Here is a 16318-nt window from a genome sequence, read left to right as displayed (position 1 = left end):
GTGCGGTGGCAGAGGGCTGGTCTGCTGGCGGGGGACTCGTGCCATGTTACTGTAACACCTTCCCACTCTCTTTGCCCAAACCTTCCTTGCCACTTGAAGCTAACTCAATACCTTTGGAACAGACAGTCACAACTAAGGCTAGGCATTCAGGACGTCCTTCAACCCGAGCAAAGGAAGCCAACAAAATCGGTGATGCCAGCCCACAGCAAGTAAAAAAAGCAGTGCTCAAGAGGAAGTGGAACTCGGTACAGCCTAGTGCTTTGGAGTTGAGGAAAAAATCTCGTAAATGATGTTGATATGGGCCTCGTTCGTACTCATGCCTGCCTGCCTTCTATACTAGTATTCCCATAACCCTGTCCAAGCTGTTAATATTGAGATTGTCATTGTGTCCCTGTGAACCCTGCCTGCATCAATGAACTTTGATGTGTATTGTCTACTGCTAACAGTTGATATTATCAACATTTCGCTGACATACGGTGATATATCACGCGAGCATAGTGAGAGAAAACAGGAGATCCGGGAATCCAATGGAGGCGGCACACATGAATATCACCTTAGTGTTGCTGTCGAACTGAGGTGACCTCAAGCTGAGTTCAATTCAGTTCGAAAATGAGGAAGTTCAATACAACTCAATTTGTTTACACCTCATTGTGATAAGCATTGAACTAGGAATGAACTGCCAAATGAAATGCTAATTCTGGCCTGTGACTTGGTGATTTGTTAGAGTAGTTCTCCAGCAACCTCACATCTCCTGAATGTACTCTGCTCCTCCATTGCCTGTCCTCAAACCTTTTGGTCTAGAACATAATTGTACATATTTTCATCAGACCACAGTACTGCTTTAGTGCTGGAGGACAGGCGCCTGCACAGTGCAATGCTATACAATAAGCAATTCAAACTTAGAACGAACTCCCACTTCAATTTGTTTCACCTCGACCATCAAACTTAGAATGAACTCCCACTTCAATTTGATTTAGTTCAGTTTGCAGCAATACTCTATCACCTCCTAGTGTGCAGATGCATCCGCACATTAGGAGGTGATATATCCACTGGCTAGAGTACCAAGTAGGAGTACTACAGCAGGTGATATATCACCTCCTAGCGTGCAGATACATCCACGTGCCAGGAGGTGATATATCCGCTGGCTAGAGTGCCGAGTAGGAGTACTACAGCAGGTGATATATCACATTTCACTGACCTGCCACCAGTGATATATCACCTCCTAGCATGCAGATGTATCCACATGCTAGGAGGTGATATATCCACTGGCTAGAGTGCCAAGTAGGAGTACCATCATAGCAGGTTATATATCACGTTTTGTAAACCTACCAGTGATATATCATAATCTCAGAAACAGGCCCACTTCTACTAGGGCTGATAATATATCATTCACATGGTAGTATGATGTATCATAGAATTCAATATATTGATCTTTGGTGGTAGGTAATATATCACCCTCTGTGACTGATGTATCATTGTCTTACAGTTTCACTCAAAGGCCAGGATGTATCATGTACCTTCTACAATGATAGGTAATTAATAGATCATAATGACACTATTGCCTGTGAGCTGGCAGTTACACTAATACTAAGCTGGGCATTAAGGTGACCTGTGAGTATTTGGTACATGCTTGTTAGATGCTGTGCAGCTCATTATTATTTTTTGACACACTTGCAGTTATCAGGGTGATGGCGCATACCAGGATGGGGATGAATAGTGTCCAAGTAAGGTGTATATGTATTCATGCTAAGCAGGATGTTAGAGTGGAAGCAGGCCAATGGGAGTAGCAATCTTATCCTGCAGGTAGCTGAGCACATCAGTGAGTAGATTCCATTTGTTACAAGAAATTCCTTTCATTAACTTGAATTAACCAGTTCATAATAATCAATCTCATAGCTGTATGCAATTCTAGTGAGATTTGTGAAATTTCAGTACCACGCAGTGTGATGAAAAGTCAAAACCTGTTCTGAACAAGCCACATTTGGTGTAGCTCAATTCAACTAGCACTGTTTGCAATAGCAAAAGACTCATAATATTCACTAGCCAGAAAGATTATGGCATTTGGAGCAATGATCAGAGCCTCAGGTTTTGACTTGTGCCAACTTGGTGCCGACCAACTCAACTTTTCTTTAGTAGAAGTGAAGCAAGTAACATCCAGGCAAAGCAAAAATCTCATAAAATGTCCTATAAAATACCTGCATACCATGGCTTGACCTCCCTCACTACAACAAGTTCCATGATGTTCACTCCCCATTTCACCATCATCACACTGTTCGCCTTCCTTGCTGGTGCCAGCATGTTATGTGTAGCATGCCATAATACTATTGAAGCCAATGGTTTCAAAATGATGGTGGTCTATACGCTAGCTGACAGCACCATTGAGACCAATGGGTACACACTTTGCACATATGTCACACCCTTACATCTTCATCAACCAAAGTGACTGATGAGTTGGCAGTTACATTAATTCTAAGTCAGGCAATGATATAACCTGCAAGTATTCAGTATGTGGTTGCTAGATGCTGTGTAGTTCATCATTTTTGTTTAACACATGCTTGTGAACATCAGGACACTGGCATATGCAAAGATGGGTATAATTTGTGTCTGTATGTGGCAAAGATAGATATGCATGGATGCTAAGTAGAATCTAGAGTGGAAGCAGGCTGACGGGAGTAGCAATCTTGTCCTGCAGGCAGCTGGGCACATCAGTAGATTCCATCTGTTACAAGAATTTCTTGAATCAACCAGCTTGTAATAATCAATCTCACAGCTGTACATGATTCTAATGAGATTCATGAAATTTCAGTACCACACAGTGTAATGAAAAAGTAAACTGTCATATCCCGTGTTCCGGACCTGGACCTATCACACAATCATCTCCGGACTTTCGGATCCAGTTAGCTTCTATCTTCCATGCCTTTTCCCTTTTGTATGTCCCTTCTCAGTTAGTGTGCTTTATTTTCTGTACCTTATTCATTTCCATCTTCATTTTACTAAGTTCCGATACACTAGTGTTAGGCGTTCCACATGCTCCGTCCATAGCCTCACATAGCCTCGCACTGCGCTGACTGATTCTCCGTTATGTCCTTTGTGTTACGTCGACTGTTGGTCGGCGTGTGCGAACTAGGATAGGTCTTCTCAGCGACGACTCGAGTGAGTCTACTGAAGCTGAGCGTGGTCTGGCCTTGACGGAACGTCAAGGATTCCTCCGGCGATCTCGGTAAGACGGCGCTCGTCGAGATGCAGGGCTAGCGGATACGTGCAAAGTCGTATGGGGGCGACTTTGAAGTGCAGTCTCACACAAGGAAGCGGTTAAGCTAAGATGAGCAAGTTCTGGTGTAGAACCTAGTAGATTAAAGTGAAGTTAATCTACAACAATGTATCTACTCTTATAGTGTCTTGCTATAGGTATTCTAGCTCAGTCTGTAATCTATAGTATATCGGTAATCTAAGATAACTAGACATGAGGAGAGATAGCATACATGAGGCTTAGCCTCTGATCATACATGCAGTGCCAAGTGCTACTGCGCAATCAACAGGAGGCGCATGGAAGCGCTCCGGATCTTCATGAAGCGACATGCTGTATACATGCGCTGATCTAGGGCGTCCATGAGGCGTACAGCCTCCATGGAACAGGTACAAGGCCGTCTAGGCCAGGGGCGGGGTCATAGCGCCAGGCGGGGTCATAGCGCCATGAGGCGGGGTCATAGCGGTCCAGACCGCTGTCTTTCTAGGCGCAGGCGGCGCACCGCCGCGCGGGGAGTCTAGCAGAGCGGGGGCAGGCGTAGGGAGAGCTGGGGCTCTAGTAGGTGTTACAGATCCCTGTAACACTTTGTAGTATATAAACCCTGTAAAGTCTCTGTATTTCCTCAGTTCAAATATCATCTTAGATTCTGCTCATTCCCTCCTCTGTCCGACTTGAGTCTCTTCTCGTCATCTCCGATAGTCTTAGGATCGACTCCTATTGACTTACCACCTCCGCCTCTACCTTTGGTAGTCCTCCACTGTTTCCTTTCTAGTTCGGACTTCGTCCGGATTAGTCTTATCACTTGTTCCCGAACGTCCGCCGGAATTCCCACGCATCGGACTCCGGACTCCGGATGTTGTCCTTTAGCCCTCGGAAGTTAGGGGCACATACTCGGGTAAGGGGCGCAGCGCACAAGCTGAAGCCAAGCCCTTCGGATCCAAACCATTGAGCATGTTCTTAACATAAACCAACAGAACACTAGGGAGACTTCCTGTAACTCATATGAGTTTTTCAAACAGTATCAGCCCTTTGTACTATTTCCACTATGTGTCATACACATTTCTACAGCAAAACCAATTTGAAAAGGCCAACAATGCCGGCCAGACCTCAGCTCAATTCTGCAGTTGGAGTGATGACTGGACTCATCTGTGTGCACCATATATCAATGATGTTTTGTTTTTGATATTGCTGTCAAATAACATCCCAAGGGGATTTTCTTTTTCACCACAGGTGTGGGAACCACTAGTGTAGGGGGCAGCCCTGCTAATGGAACATGTAGAAGCTAGGACAAGATCTTAGCAAGACATGATAACAACGCTGAGGTGAACTGTGTTGAAGAGAACATATAAGTAGGAAGTCCGAGATGAAAGAAGCTGCCAGTGACATCAGTACTGGTGAGAGCAACATATGGTGTGGAAAGTGCCAAGAGCAAGAAGCTCTGGAGCACTAATCCTCCAAAGTTGGTAACATGTGAACAAGTATCATCTACAGAATGGCAGAAAAGTACTTGGATGATGGCAAAGATTATCTGAACTATTACACAATACTTATACAGTACTAGTGCATCCTACTCATGTTGGCAATTGCCATTGATGGAGACTTCTGCCACTGGCAGTGTAGTGCAGGTGGAGCTCAGCTCAGCTACACAGGAGTCATGCAAATGGCTTACGAGGGGTCAACCATTTTGTCCTTGTGACCGAAATGTGAAGCAGCACTGGCGCCTCGATCAAGGCGTTATTCATTCCACGTAGTATGCGCCTACATTCTGAACAGTACTGTGTAGGGTAGCATTCAAATATCCACAAAGGAGGTAACATCAAACGCGCATCACGCCTAGGCTCCAAATAAGTCGGTATATTCTACGACCAAGACATTAATTCAAGCAAGTGGTATATAGCGCCTCGCGCATCGTCCGTGCGTATATGCATGTAATTTTTCAAGTCTAATCACTCCACCAAGCTTCCGATGCGCACGTCAGTCTAGTTCAACAAAGCATATCCAACCTAGAAAAAACTCACCTAAACTCAGCATCTCTCCCATCGCCCACCTGCAAACTCCAGTGATTCTCAACGCCCAGAACCCGGTGGTAAGCATTGAGGTTCTTGTGTAAGGTGAGTTGGAAGACACTGGCACTGCCTTGGCGGGAAATGATGGTGCTGTAGGCGAGGAAGAAGACCCAGATTCGGTACCAGCGTTCGCCGTATTTGTCTACGACCTAGAACACGTCACGTCAGCATTGCGTAGGTATAGGGAGGATGTGCAGGACAAGAGGGAGGTGGGAAAAACAGACACACCTCCTTGCGGTTGCTAACCCAGTTCAAATACCACCTCCAGATAGTAGCGCTATAATGTACGCCCAAAACATCAATATTCTTAACTTCAAACCCGGCGGCTTCGACTTGGTTGACGACCCAGCCGAGAGAGCAAGAAGCGTCTGCGCCAGGGAATATGTATTTATTCATGAAGAGACCCCTGCGTGGTGTTAACGTATGATATGCCAGACAACAACTACACCTACCAGATGAGATCCTCGTATTGCCACGAAGGACGGATACCGGCGACTTGGAGGACGAAGATGCCGTCGTCTTCGAGGAGGTCGTACATTTGACGCATAAATGAACCGTACCGCCTAATTCCGACGTGCTACTGAACGTTAGACGAGGAGATATTAAGAGTACGTAGTGCTTACCTCCGCCATCTCAAGAGAGACGATCTTCGTAAAGTGCCCTGGGCCGCCTGGGATATCCCTATAGTCCATGCATAGGATACGAGCCTTGTCGGGGGTAACACCGTTGGTCTTGATGCGCTCATTACCGAACTTGGTCTGGTTTTTGCCAAGGGTGATGCCTGTGACGTCGCATTTGTAGTTTTTTGCCGCGTAGGCTGCGAGTGTACCCCAGCCGCAACCGACGTCAAGGAGACGGTCTTCAGGTTTCAGGTTCAGTTTGGAACAGACGAGGCGGAGCTTGTTGTCTTGAAGTTCTTCGAGGGATGCGTCTTTGTTGGCATCTGTGATGACGCCGGAGGTATAGATCATGCGTGGACCGAGGAACCTGTAGGGTATTAGAAAGAATATCGTTGAGTTGAGGAGGGTACGTACCATGAGTAAAAGTCATCGCCTCCTGCATGGTTGGAGTGAGTAGAGTGATTGAGAAAGTAGAGGAAAACTTACTGTCGTAGTGGTCGCGAACCTGTTCTTCGTCTTGAGATTGAGAGTGAACGATGACCTCTGGAAGGAGATTCATGAAGACGTATTTGAAAAGTTCAGGCGTCATGACCATTTTTGCCCAATCGTGACGGTCTTCCATGATGTCCAGCACGTCACCTGTGCGCATTTGTGAGCATTATAGCAGACACGTAAAAAATAAATGTTACCGTTAAAGTCAATCTTGCCCTCAAAGTACGCGTCGTGGAAGACCTGCATTGGGATTTTTGTGTTGCCGTGGTATTTTTCCTTGAGTTCCGGGTCGTTGATAGTGATATAGTCTTCGAGGTCTTTACCAGGCATAAGAACTTTGACGTTTTTACGACGGCCGTAAATGCTCGCGACGGTCCAATAACCGACGGTGATTGGGATACCTGTGATGACGAGAATGAAGATATATGTCTTGAGACCGCCACGGTTTACAAAGGGAAGGATGCGTTTGATGACCCATGGTATGACGAGGACGAGAGCGGCGAGTTGAACATTTGAGAAATAACCATTGCCTTCCGCTAGACCAAGCAACGGTGCATTTTTGATAGAAGGGACGTTCGTGATACGAACAGGTGAGAACGTCATGGATCCTCGCCGTTGCTGCTGGTCTAAATTGGAGAGAAGCTAGTTTTTATGTTTTGGCGCTTATGTTTTGTTTGCATTTGTTTGTATCAAGCGTGGTCTTAAGTTAAGAGCGCCACTCGTCGTTTCGTGGACTCCAATTCCAGCCTGCATAGATTTGTCTTAGAAGTCGAACGGAGGCATGTTGAAGATTAGGCATGAGATCGAGGCAAACGGAGTTACTCATTGTAAAAGACTAGCTGATACATTTTTACCGGCATCGCCAGTTCAACAGACAGGCCTCGTTTGTCTGCGCAGAGCAGAGCATGATGGATCCGAAGTACAATTCGCTCGACGAGTCTCCTGGAGAAACCAAACTATTCAATCAAATTCGAGTCTGACTCACGAGTGTCGGGGTTGATGAGGGGCGGCGCCATTGGCCAGGACAGCGCTTTTTCTAGCGTAGAAGTAGGGCGAGTATAAAATAATCACATCTAATCACGAGACCATCGCTGCCGAAGTTATGGCTTCTGTTCGTAACCTTACAGACGTCAGAACACTAGAGGTGAACATTGAAGTTGCATTCATTTTCAAGAACGGAGGTTTCTGATATGTTTTTATTCATCCTTGACAGTACTCACATGCTGTGGCTATTGTTGCAGGCCTGGGACAGTTGTGCGCTCATCCCTGAAACCGTACCTTCACGGCTCTTCCATCAATGAAACGCGTTATCCCCACCTTCAACGATAGCAAATATAATTGACAAGGAGATGTCGGACCGCGCACTACCTAAGCAAGTTTTGTTGGAAGTCACCCGACGAACAAACGTCGAAGATATCAGTTGCTGTCGATCTTACGCCACTTTGTCGTCTCTCCTTGTGCAAGAATGCATTTTCGGAGAACGCTTTGAAGCGTTTCATAAGGTAAGTTTGCGTCGGTCTCCAGTCCGTTCGTCATCTCATCTCGTGCAAAGACATTTTGCCGGATCATGCTACCAAGGGACAGCCCTTTAAAACTGTAAATTTCCTGTGCTTGTATTGGAAAAGCGGTTTTGTCGACAGAGGTCATCAACGATCCGGCCGACGGTTGACCCGTCTCACAAGGTACTGAAGCGCCTTAGCCCTTCACAACTCAGTGTTCTCAGCGGATCAGTAAACCTGGTGTGTCATCACTATTGTACTAGCAATGATAGATGGTCGAATGTATATATATGGAAAAGCCAAAGCAATAGATGAAGATGGCAGTGACGATGGCATTTGGTGAGATTTTCAGGTTGCCCATATCTGCAGTCTCGTGTGGGATTGATGTATCGCAGCTAGACGTGAAGTCACACATTTATTTGAATGCGTTCTTGAGCCTCAACAAGGTATTTCTGTATGATAGTATCCCAAACTTCCAACCTAGGCTATTACCCCAGCACCAGCCAGTTCCAGTTACAGAGTCAACTGCCACGGTAGCGTATCACTATGATATTATTAACACGGCAAGCAAGAAGCGGGTTTACCCTTTCTTTCCTCTTTGCGAGTGAACCACCCGTTGGGACCTACACCTCCATCGACGACAGAACAGCATTCAATACAATTGCAAGTGTCAACAACCTGAACAAGGTTGTCTATCGAACAAAAAAAACAAAAACGGTATGTTCCTGTTATAACCCGCGAGTCGTCCGCACTCATACTTTTCTGCAAGCATCCCTAAGTATGCAGTCTGAGATCAAAATATGGGTATGGTCACCAGTCTGGACACATGGCCCACCAACACTGGCAGATAATCATAGTGGTGAGTGAGACGAACTTCATTGTAGCACTTGAGGATAAGTCTTGACTCTGGATAGTGTTCTTTGTTATTGGACTGAAAGAAAGCTTCTTGAGCGGTGTGAGCATGCTTCAGAGAGTTCGAACGACGTCTCGCCACCGTGCGGAGCGCTGCTGAGCGTTGCCAAGCAGGATTCGGAAGGACTGCAAATTTCTCACCTCAGGACCGTCAATTTTCCGGTCTGAAATGTGTAGTACGCAAATCGATATAAGTGACACGCATGTTTGAGTACGAAAATTACCGTTTTTCTGTCATCTCAGGGATTTTATTTAGAGATGAGGTCCGATGGTTAAGCTTAAGGATAGTAGCGGGGAACGTATAGCCTACATATTTTTGCAGGCAAGCATTATAACAGCTCCGCGAACTGAGCTAATACACGACACGCACCAGTCCGTTGCGAGCGAATTGGTGGACACAGGACGAGGGTTCGTGCTACATACACCACCATCCAGAGCTTGTGTGGCCGAAGTGAGCATCATAGACCTGCCCGTGTAGTCATTGGAGATAGCGTTGTTGGATATCTGGGATGTGCGAGAGTGTTGAGCCTCTTGCCTCTTGAGCCGAAGCGACATAATGGGCCGTCATCAAAGGCGATGCGGTGGAGGAAAAGGAGAATAGGCTAACTATACAAGTTAATGAAAGTGAAACGCACCATTTACGATTCCACCAATTTGCAGAGAAGACAGCGTCTTGGTGGTTGGCCTGTACCCTAGTGTGTGTAGGTCCGGGTGTAAGCTGCGAATTCATGAAGCCATCGATCTACAAGAGCTATCATTCAAATAACAGTCAGTTATGGCGTTATACTTGTAGCATCAACGGAGATCTAGGCCAGTGACTAGGACAGCAAGGAAGAACTGCTTACTCATTTGAAAAATATCGGGAAAGCGGATCATTTCTATGAAATTTGGACACGAGCTTGGCACCAGCGAGTTCTCATGGAGCCACGTCTATATCGCGTTGCCACGGCGCATCAGGTTGTTGAATCGGACACACAGCAGATGTATGATGTTTTGGGTTGACCATCCTATATATAAAAGCAAAGCGATAACTTTCAGTCCAATAACAAAGAACATCATCCAGAATCCAGACCCAGCCTCAAGTGGAACAATGAAGTTCATCTCAATCACCACTATAATTATGTCTGCCGCAGTACTGGCGGGGATCGTTACAGCACAAGACCCTACCGGTATGCCATGCGACCAGCCTGGTGAATATCTTCAGCATACCCGTATTTTGATCTTAGACTGCACACTTACGGGTGCTCGCAGAAAAGTATGAGTGCGAATGGGTCCCGGGTTATAACAGTGGCTTTGCGTATTTGTTTTTCTGTTCAGCACAAAGCACTCAGGTGGTTGTTCAGACTTGCAGCTGTATGGACTGCTGTAACGTTGTCAGCGGAGGTGTAGGTGCCGGCGGGTCCTACAACTGCACATAAAAGGAAGGGGTGAGCCCGCTTCTTGCAATCTTGCTGTGTCAATAATGTCATAATGATAAATTACAGCTGACTTCGCAACTGGTGGCACTGGCTCTGGGGAAGGGAGCTTGGGGTACATAAATATGTTGAGGCTCAAGAATGTATCTAAACACATGTGTGACTCCTACGATATGTTAATCCGACCTTGGGCTGCAACGTGAAAATCTCACCAGACTCATCAGCATCTTCGGGTTCTCCAGATACACCTTCGACCATTACTAGCACAATATTTGATGACAGTGACACAGGTGCTTACTGAGAGGAAGAGTTGTGAATATGCTGATAATTTGTTTGCTTTTGTTTGTATCACGCGTTCAAGTGACAAGTACTCGCAGCAGTCGCCTCACTCACCTACTCCCGCGATGTCCTACTATTCACGTTCACCTCCACCTCTTCAACACCCAGTCCCGACTCATCCAGCTTTCATACCAGAACCGCCTTCAACGCCAGCATCACCTCAAGGCTACCAACGCTTTGTTAGTTCGCCACCACCAACCCAACAATATGCCGCACGAACTCAATACAATCCTCCTCCGTTTCAACCAATCCCAAATCCTCAACACCAACACATTCCCGACTTTGCGGCATGGGGCATGAACGACAGTACCGCTCAGTTCGGAATGCACTTAGGTCAAACAGCTGTTGCTGCAGGCCAAGATTATGTCCAAAAGAATGTACGTGTCCTTCATTTATGTTTGCTATACTCGCTCACCATGAACAGTTCGCCGGCATGATACCAGTCACCATGCTCAAACACCACTTCAACGTCTCAAATTCTTACGTCATGCACAAACTCCAGCTCGTCGTATTTCCTTGGCGACATAAACCCTGGACACGAAAAGTCCGTCGCACAGAGGCTGGTCACACAGAATGGCAGCCTCCTCGCGACGATATCAATAGCCCTGATTTGTACATACCCCGTGCGTCTTTTTTCTTCTCAATTCATCCTTTCTTATTCGTTGCGCAGTCATGGCACTCGTCACCTACATTCTTATAGCAGCGCTTCAAACAGGCCTTCAAGAACGATTCCACCCCCAGATCCTCGGCACAAGCGCAACACGTGCTCTCCTCGTCGTCCTACTCGACTTTCTCTTTGTCCAGTGCGGCTGCTACCTCCTTAATGTTCAAGGCACGGGTCAGGTGGTAGATTTGATCGCTTATGGCGGGTATAAGTTTGTCGGGTGTGTCCGCTCTTTGCACCCTTTTACTTCGTTGCTAACTCGAGCCAGCGTCATCCTCACGCTCTTCGCGGGTCTCCTCAATCTAGGCACAACGATATACACACTCGTATTCTTGTACGCGTTCGCGGCAAACGCGCTATTCGTAGTATGTCCTGTCCCTATACCAAACATCACTTAATACTCACATTCACACTTGCACCCATGTAGCTTCGCTCCCTTCGCTCAGTGGTCCTTCCCGACTCACCCGCCAATGTAGGCACTGTCAACCCCGCATCTAGAAAACGCCGCATCACATTCTTGTTCCTGGAGGCTGTTTTGCAAGTCGTATACATGGGTATCTTGGTGAGGGTGTGAGTCTTGGCGTGCTTTCGAGTCGTCGCGCTGTGGTAATATAAAAACTACCATGCATGCGAGTGTTGATCGTGATGATATTAATGTTGATGGGAGTATGTGTCAGATATTTTCTTTGTGGAGGGTTGTAAGTAGTAGTTCATCGTGAGCTGAGGTTGAGAACTCGTCTCGACGATACATCTCGGCCGGACGCACAAATCAAGACAAGAATGTCAATGGCATGACCCACCTGTATATCACAGAATGGCTAAACATCAGTGAGAAAAAGAATTGTGGTCGACATGAGGTTCTCAGGCCGGGCTTAGCGTTCAAGTTACAAAGAAAATAAGGCCATTCTCGGTCCCGCTGCTGCGGCCTTTGGTTATGGTTGCCCTGAGTCAAACGCAGAATATGTTCTGGACGAATCATGGCCAACGCAGTGGTTCTGTTGCTTGCATTCTGATGCACGTTGAATATCAGGGGAGCTCCCTTGGAGATTCTGAATCTGCTTGGCATCAATAACCCTTCCCGATGACAGTCACTCTAAACTAGTCAAATACTACAATATCATACCACAACCGAAAAAAGGGTATCATATATCAGGCAGACTCCAGCATATAGCTGCCAGTATTACTCTCTCGTTAGTCCCCGCGCACTAAGCACTTCACATAACGATGACGCATGCTGGCACAAGTTGCCCCCATCCATATAATAGCCGCCGTTCTGATGAAGGCCAGTGAGCCAAAGAAAATGATGAGCTGTGCAACCTCCAGAAATCACATACCACGTAGTATTCGCAGGTGGCCACATCACCCGCGTTATCCTCATAGCTGCCAGCCCAGATCAGTCACTTTGCTCGATGAAGATGAGAATGTGACGTACGTGCAAATGTACGCCTTGGCGGACTGCAGGGTGCTGTTGACTAACCGGTAGCTTGTCGTACCGACTTCCAAGGTGCGATTGCACGTTGCACATCCTGCGTTGGCACCAGCGAGGAAGGTGAGCAGCGTAAGGATAGTGAAGCGGGAAGTGAACATTAAGGAACGTGTTGCAGTGAATTGGATGTAAAGCCATAACAGACAAGTATTTTATAGGCTGAAATTACTGGGGCCGTCGCAATTTCGCCTTAACGCACACGTAACCTTGAAGCAGCAGGCCTAGGATTCGGTACTTGAGCGAAGAGAATCAAACTCTTCGCAGACCACGGGTAGAACTGTGAACGTCATTCTCACTAAATTATTGAGGTTGCAAGAGTGACACTGAGGGCTAGATGCACCTACTATTATCTAACGAAACTTCTGCTGTGAAAGGATTGACTAAGGGATTGTCACACTGTACAGGCTAGTCTCACCATTGAATAGCACGAAGACACTCGTTCCTTCTATGAAGCTTTGCAGCTAACGATATCAATTACATAAACTCATCTCATCGATGGACAGAAGCAGTGGAAAAGTTAACGTTGGCCGCGAGATGCATTTCCGAAGCTGAAGGCCTTCGGAATCGAGAACCATCGAATTAAATGTGAGTCAATCACAGCTAAGCTCGGCATTCAGGTAGACGGGACGAAACGTGAGCATCTGTCGGGAATGACACCAACCACAACCGTCGGCACGTGCAGTGGACTCCACAGCCATCCGTTATGATCAATGCGGCACATTGTGATTGTATGGTCAATTCAGGACTCGAATCGTTGACACAGATATATAACAGCACCGGAACATTAACAAACAAAAGTCAAGGATTTCGCAGCAAATGCCATGAGCCGCCAAAACGTCTTCACTAAATTCCCACACTCAATTTCAACTCAATTTGTCTCTTAGTTGACCACTGCGTGATTCTCTGTCTGCGAAATATCGCTTCGTATCAGTCAAACGCGTCCATGTTGGTATTGTGCAGACATTCCTCAAAGTTAGCTCAACGAGTGATTCCCTCAGTCTGCGAAATATCTGGCTTGACGCCATAACAAGCGCCCAGTCACGAGGACAGCCCACGCGACGGTAACGTATCACTATCTTGACATAGCGCGGATTCCCTTTTCCTCTTATGAGCACTTGACGTACCCGCCAGGACCTACACCTCCATCGACGACAGTACAGCACGTAGAACAGCTGCATTGGCCCATGACCATGACAGTTTTGGTTGTCGAGCATAAAAACAAATACGGCAAGCCCCCGTTATAACCCGCGAGTGTTCCGCAATAAGTACGCGGTCTCCGTCTGACATCAAAATATGCTGAAGGTATTCACCAGGCTGGGTGCATGGCCCTCCGTTAGGGTCTTGTGCTGTAACGATCTCTGCCAGTACTGCGGCAGACATAATCGTAGTGGTGAGTGAGGTGAACTTCATTGTTGTACTTCAGGATAGGCTTGAACGATGCCTTTCTAAGTTATCGCTTCGCATTTATACATAGGCAGTAAAGGGCGCTCAGCCCCCAAACATGCATATACTGTGCGTTCGACGGAGCAACACAATGTGCCGTGGCAATGCGATATCTCTAGACGTGGCTCCACGAGAAATGACTCATATAAAGCTCGTGTCAAAATTTCATAGACGATAATCCGCTTTCCCCATCTTCATAGTTCAGTTTCCTCAGAGCCTTTTTGTGTCATCATTATAGTGGTAAACGGTCGAAGGTATATATGCGGAGAAGCCAAAGCAATCGATGAAGATCATAATGGCGGTGACGTTTGGTGAGATTTCACGTTGGTCATAGTTGCAGCCCAAAGTCAGACTGGTGCATATATCGCAGCTGGACGTGGAGTCATACACTTATTTGAATACGTTCTTGAGCCTCGACGACATCTTTCAAACCCCCAACCGGCTATTCCGCCAGCGCCAGCCAGTACCATTAATTACGGAGACAGCTGTGTTGTATCATTATGATAATACAGATACAAGCAAGAAACGAGCTCACCCTTTCCTTTATGTGCAGATGCAGAACCCGCCGGGACCTACACCTCCGTAAATGACGGTACAACAATCATCACAGTTGCAATTCCGAACGACCAGGACGGTGCCGTCTGCTTGACAGGTATACAAATACGGAAGGATAAATATTCCTCGCCAGCACTGCGGCAGACATAACCATAATGATGAGTGAAATGGACTTTATAGCGGCACTTGAGGACAGGCCTCTTCGTTATTGAACGTTACTACTTTGATTTTTTACACAGTAGTAAGGGGCATTAAGCCTCCAAACATGCATCTATTATTGTGTGCGTCGGACTAAATAACCTAACGCGCGCCGTGGCAACGCAATATCTCTTGACGTGGCTCCTTGATATCTTTCTAGTGTCAAGCTCGCGTGGAAATTTCATAGACGATCTGCTTTTCCGACGATCTCCAAATAAGTAAGTTCTGCTGCAGTTTTTCCTTGCCGTTCAAGTCACTGGCCATATCTGGCCCAGAGTATGCATACATGCTGCAAGTCTTCACAGGAATTTGGAAGTACTTTTTATGCGGGACGGTTTTCCCGATGAGATTCTACCGAAATTTCTGCTGTCTGACAGCAACAATAATTCTTCCAAATCGATCAGAATCGTGCCCATAAGTATATGTAGGATATAAAAGCTGGTCGACATTATGACGGCCCTCCTGCAGCGTTCCCCATCCTCGAAGATATCATTCGAGATCCCCCTCAGAAGTTCAATATTACCTCGTACAGAAAATGCGTTTCTCCCTCCTCGCCGTTGTTGTTGCTTTGACAGCATCTATGTTTATCAGCGCATGTTCTATCCAGGGTCAACCTTGCCAAACATATAATAATTGCTGCGGTGGCACGAATTGTGCCAATACTTCCGTGAGTATGAGCAGGTCGCTGTGCAATCAGGATTCAACCACATGACTCACCTGCGCGCCTTAGGGTACAGGTCTCACTTGCCAGTAATGGTCGGTCGAAAATTGAGCTGGCAGTTTCTGCTTTCGCTTTGGTATCGTGGTTGATGGTGCAATACCTAGTTCGGAGGCAATCAGTACAATTATTTTTGAACAAACTTTTGTGCTACTCGAGCAATGATATGGATATTTAAATTTATTTGAAGATAAGTGACGGTGCCTAGTTTTGCTCGTGGTCTACCAAGCTCGAGTTCGAGTAGCATGGGGGAGCTCGGGAGTGATTATCTTCATCGAGCGAGTGTTGGATGAGGTACAAAGGCGGGCGACGCATCAGTGAACCTGTGAACAGATGAGATTGGTATTTAAAGTAATATATTGTTGAGCATCGCAATAATCATCAATGAACGTAAGATTGCCCACCGCCTTCACATGCACATGGGAATATTATGCATTGTCGAGGAAACACCGATTCAAGTTACAAGCGGACCAGCACTGAAGAATTTTCTTGCGCAACAGATGCATGGAATGCATCAGAAAACTTCAACAAACGAATACTCTCCTTCTCATCATCATCCGCTTGAAATTGACGGTAGTATAGTAGCACGTTTATCGCGGTCGGATCGAGGTCCTTTCGCCATTACAATACTTGCGACAGACACCAAAAGTCTGACAGCGAGGGT

General features: G+C 46.5%; 4 protein-coding genes across 4 annotated transcripts; 2 read left to right on the top strand and 2 right to left on the bottom strand.

The window, feature by feature from the left end:
* Positions 1–4929: 4929 nt before the first annotated feature.
* Positions 4930–7078, bottom strand: F5147DRAFT_714866 (sphingolipid C9-methyltransferase). The gene is made up of 8 exons (XM_041438506.1): positions 6623–7078; positions 6420–6572; positions 6348–6369; positions 5937–6300; positions 5766–5890; positions 5542–5719; positions 5266–5462; positions 4930–5206 (listed from the first exon to the last, which is right to left on the bottom strand). The coding sequence occupies exons 1-8, from the start codon at positions 7026–7028 to the stop codon at positions 5194–5196; spliced, it is 1458 nt and encodes a 485-aa protein (XP_041288667.1). The 5' UTR covers positions 7029–7078; the 3' UTR covers positions 4930–5193.
* A 2476-nt stretch (positions 7079–9554) lies between these two features.
* On the top strand, positions 9555–10549 carry F5147DRAFT_714860 (uncharacterized protein). The gene is made up of 5 exons (XM_041438505.1): positions 9555–9587; positions 9682–10023; positions 10076–10262; positions 10320–10417; positions 10464–10549. The coding sequence occupies exons 2-3, from the start codon at positions 9717–9719 to the stop codon at positions 10252–10254; spliced, it is 486 nt and encodes a 161-aa protein (XP_041288666.1). The 5' UTR covers positions 9555–9587; positions 9682–9716; the 3' UTR covers positions 10255–10262; positions 10320–10417; positions 10464–10549.
* A 56-nt stretch (positions 10550–10605) lies between these two features.
* Positions 10606–12059, top strand: F5147DRAFT_839758 (YIF1-domain-containing protein). Its single transcript, XM_041444248.1, has 5 exons — positions 10606–10967; positions 11015–11213; positions 11261–11474; positions 11523–11619; positions 11682–12059. Exons 1-5 carry the CDS (start codon positions 10656–10658, stop codon positions 11826–11828), a joined length of 969 nt encoding a protein of 322 aa, XP_041288665.1. The 5' UTR covers positions 10606–10655; the 3' UTR covers positions 11829–12059.
* A 313-nt stretch (positions 12060–12372) lies between these two features.
* Positions 12373–13097, bottom strand: F5147DRAFT_366697 (uncharacterized protein). Its single transcript, XM_041429404.1, has 3 exons — positions 13081–13097; positions 12687–13017; positions 12373–12634 (listed from the first exon to the last, which is right to left on the bottom strand). The coding sequence occupies exons 2-3, from the start codon at positions 12839–12841 to the stop codon at positions 12469–12471; spliced, it is 321 nt and encodes a 106-aa protein (XP_041288664.1). The 5' UTR covers positions 12842–13017; positions 13081–13097; the 3' UTR covers positions 12373–12468.
* Positions 13098–16318: the final 3221 nt, after the last annotated feature.

Source organism: Suillus discolor, assembly GCF_016758755.1.
Source record: "Suillus discolor strain FC423 chromosome Unknown F5147scaffold_64, whole genome shotgun sequence".
NCBI classification, from domain to species: domain Eukaryota; kingdom Fungi; phylum Basidiomycota; class Agaricomycetes; order Boletales; family Suillaceae; genus Suillus; species Suillus discolor.
Note: the sequence above shows the minus strand (reverse complement) of the source record. Positions and strands in the feature narration are given on the sequence as shown.

Coding starts and splice junctions, on each gene's coding strand:
- F5147DRAFT_714866 (XM_041438506.1), bottom strand. CDS start 7,028: ATGACGTTCTCACCTGTTCGTATCACGAACGTCCCTTCTATCAAAAAT. Junction 6,573..6,622: donor GGGCAAGATTGACTTTAACG/GTAACATTTATT, acceptor AAATGCGCACAG/GTGACGTGCTGGACATCATG. Junction 5,720..5,765: donor CAATACGAGGATCTCATCTG/GTAGGTGTAGTT, acceptor AACACCACGCAG/GGGTCTCTTCATGAATAAAT.
- F5147DRAFT_714860 (XM_041438505.1), top strand. CDS start 9,717: ATGAAATTTGGACACGAGCTTGGCACCAGCGAGTTCTCATGGAGCCAC. Junction 10,024..10,075: donor CGGTATGCCATGCGACCAGC/CTGGTGAATATC, acceptor CTGCACACTTAC/GGGTGCTCGCAGAAAAGTAT.
- F5147DRAFT_839758 (XM_041444248.1), top strand. CDS start 10,656: ATGTCCTACTATTCACGTTCACCTCCACCTCTTCAACACCCAGTCCCG. Junction 11,475..11,522: donor GGCGGGTATAAGTTTGTCGG/GTGTGTCCGCTC, acceptor AACTCGAGCCAG/CGTCATCCTCACGCTCTTCG. Junction 11,620..11,681: donor CGGCAAACGCGCTATTCGTA/GTATGTCCTGTC, acceptor GCACCCATGTAG/CTTCGCTCCCTTCGCTCAGT.
- F5147DRAFT_366697 (XM_041429404.1), bottom strand. CDS start 12,841: ATGTTCACTTCCCGCTTCACTATCCTTACGCTGCTCACCTTCCTCGCT. Junction 12,635..12,686: donor GCCAAGGCGTACATTTGCAC/GTACGTCACATT, acceptor CTGGGCTGGCAG/CTATGAGGATAACGCGGGTG.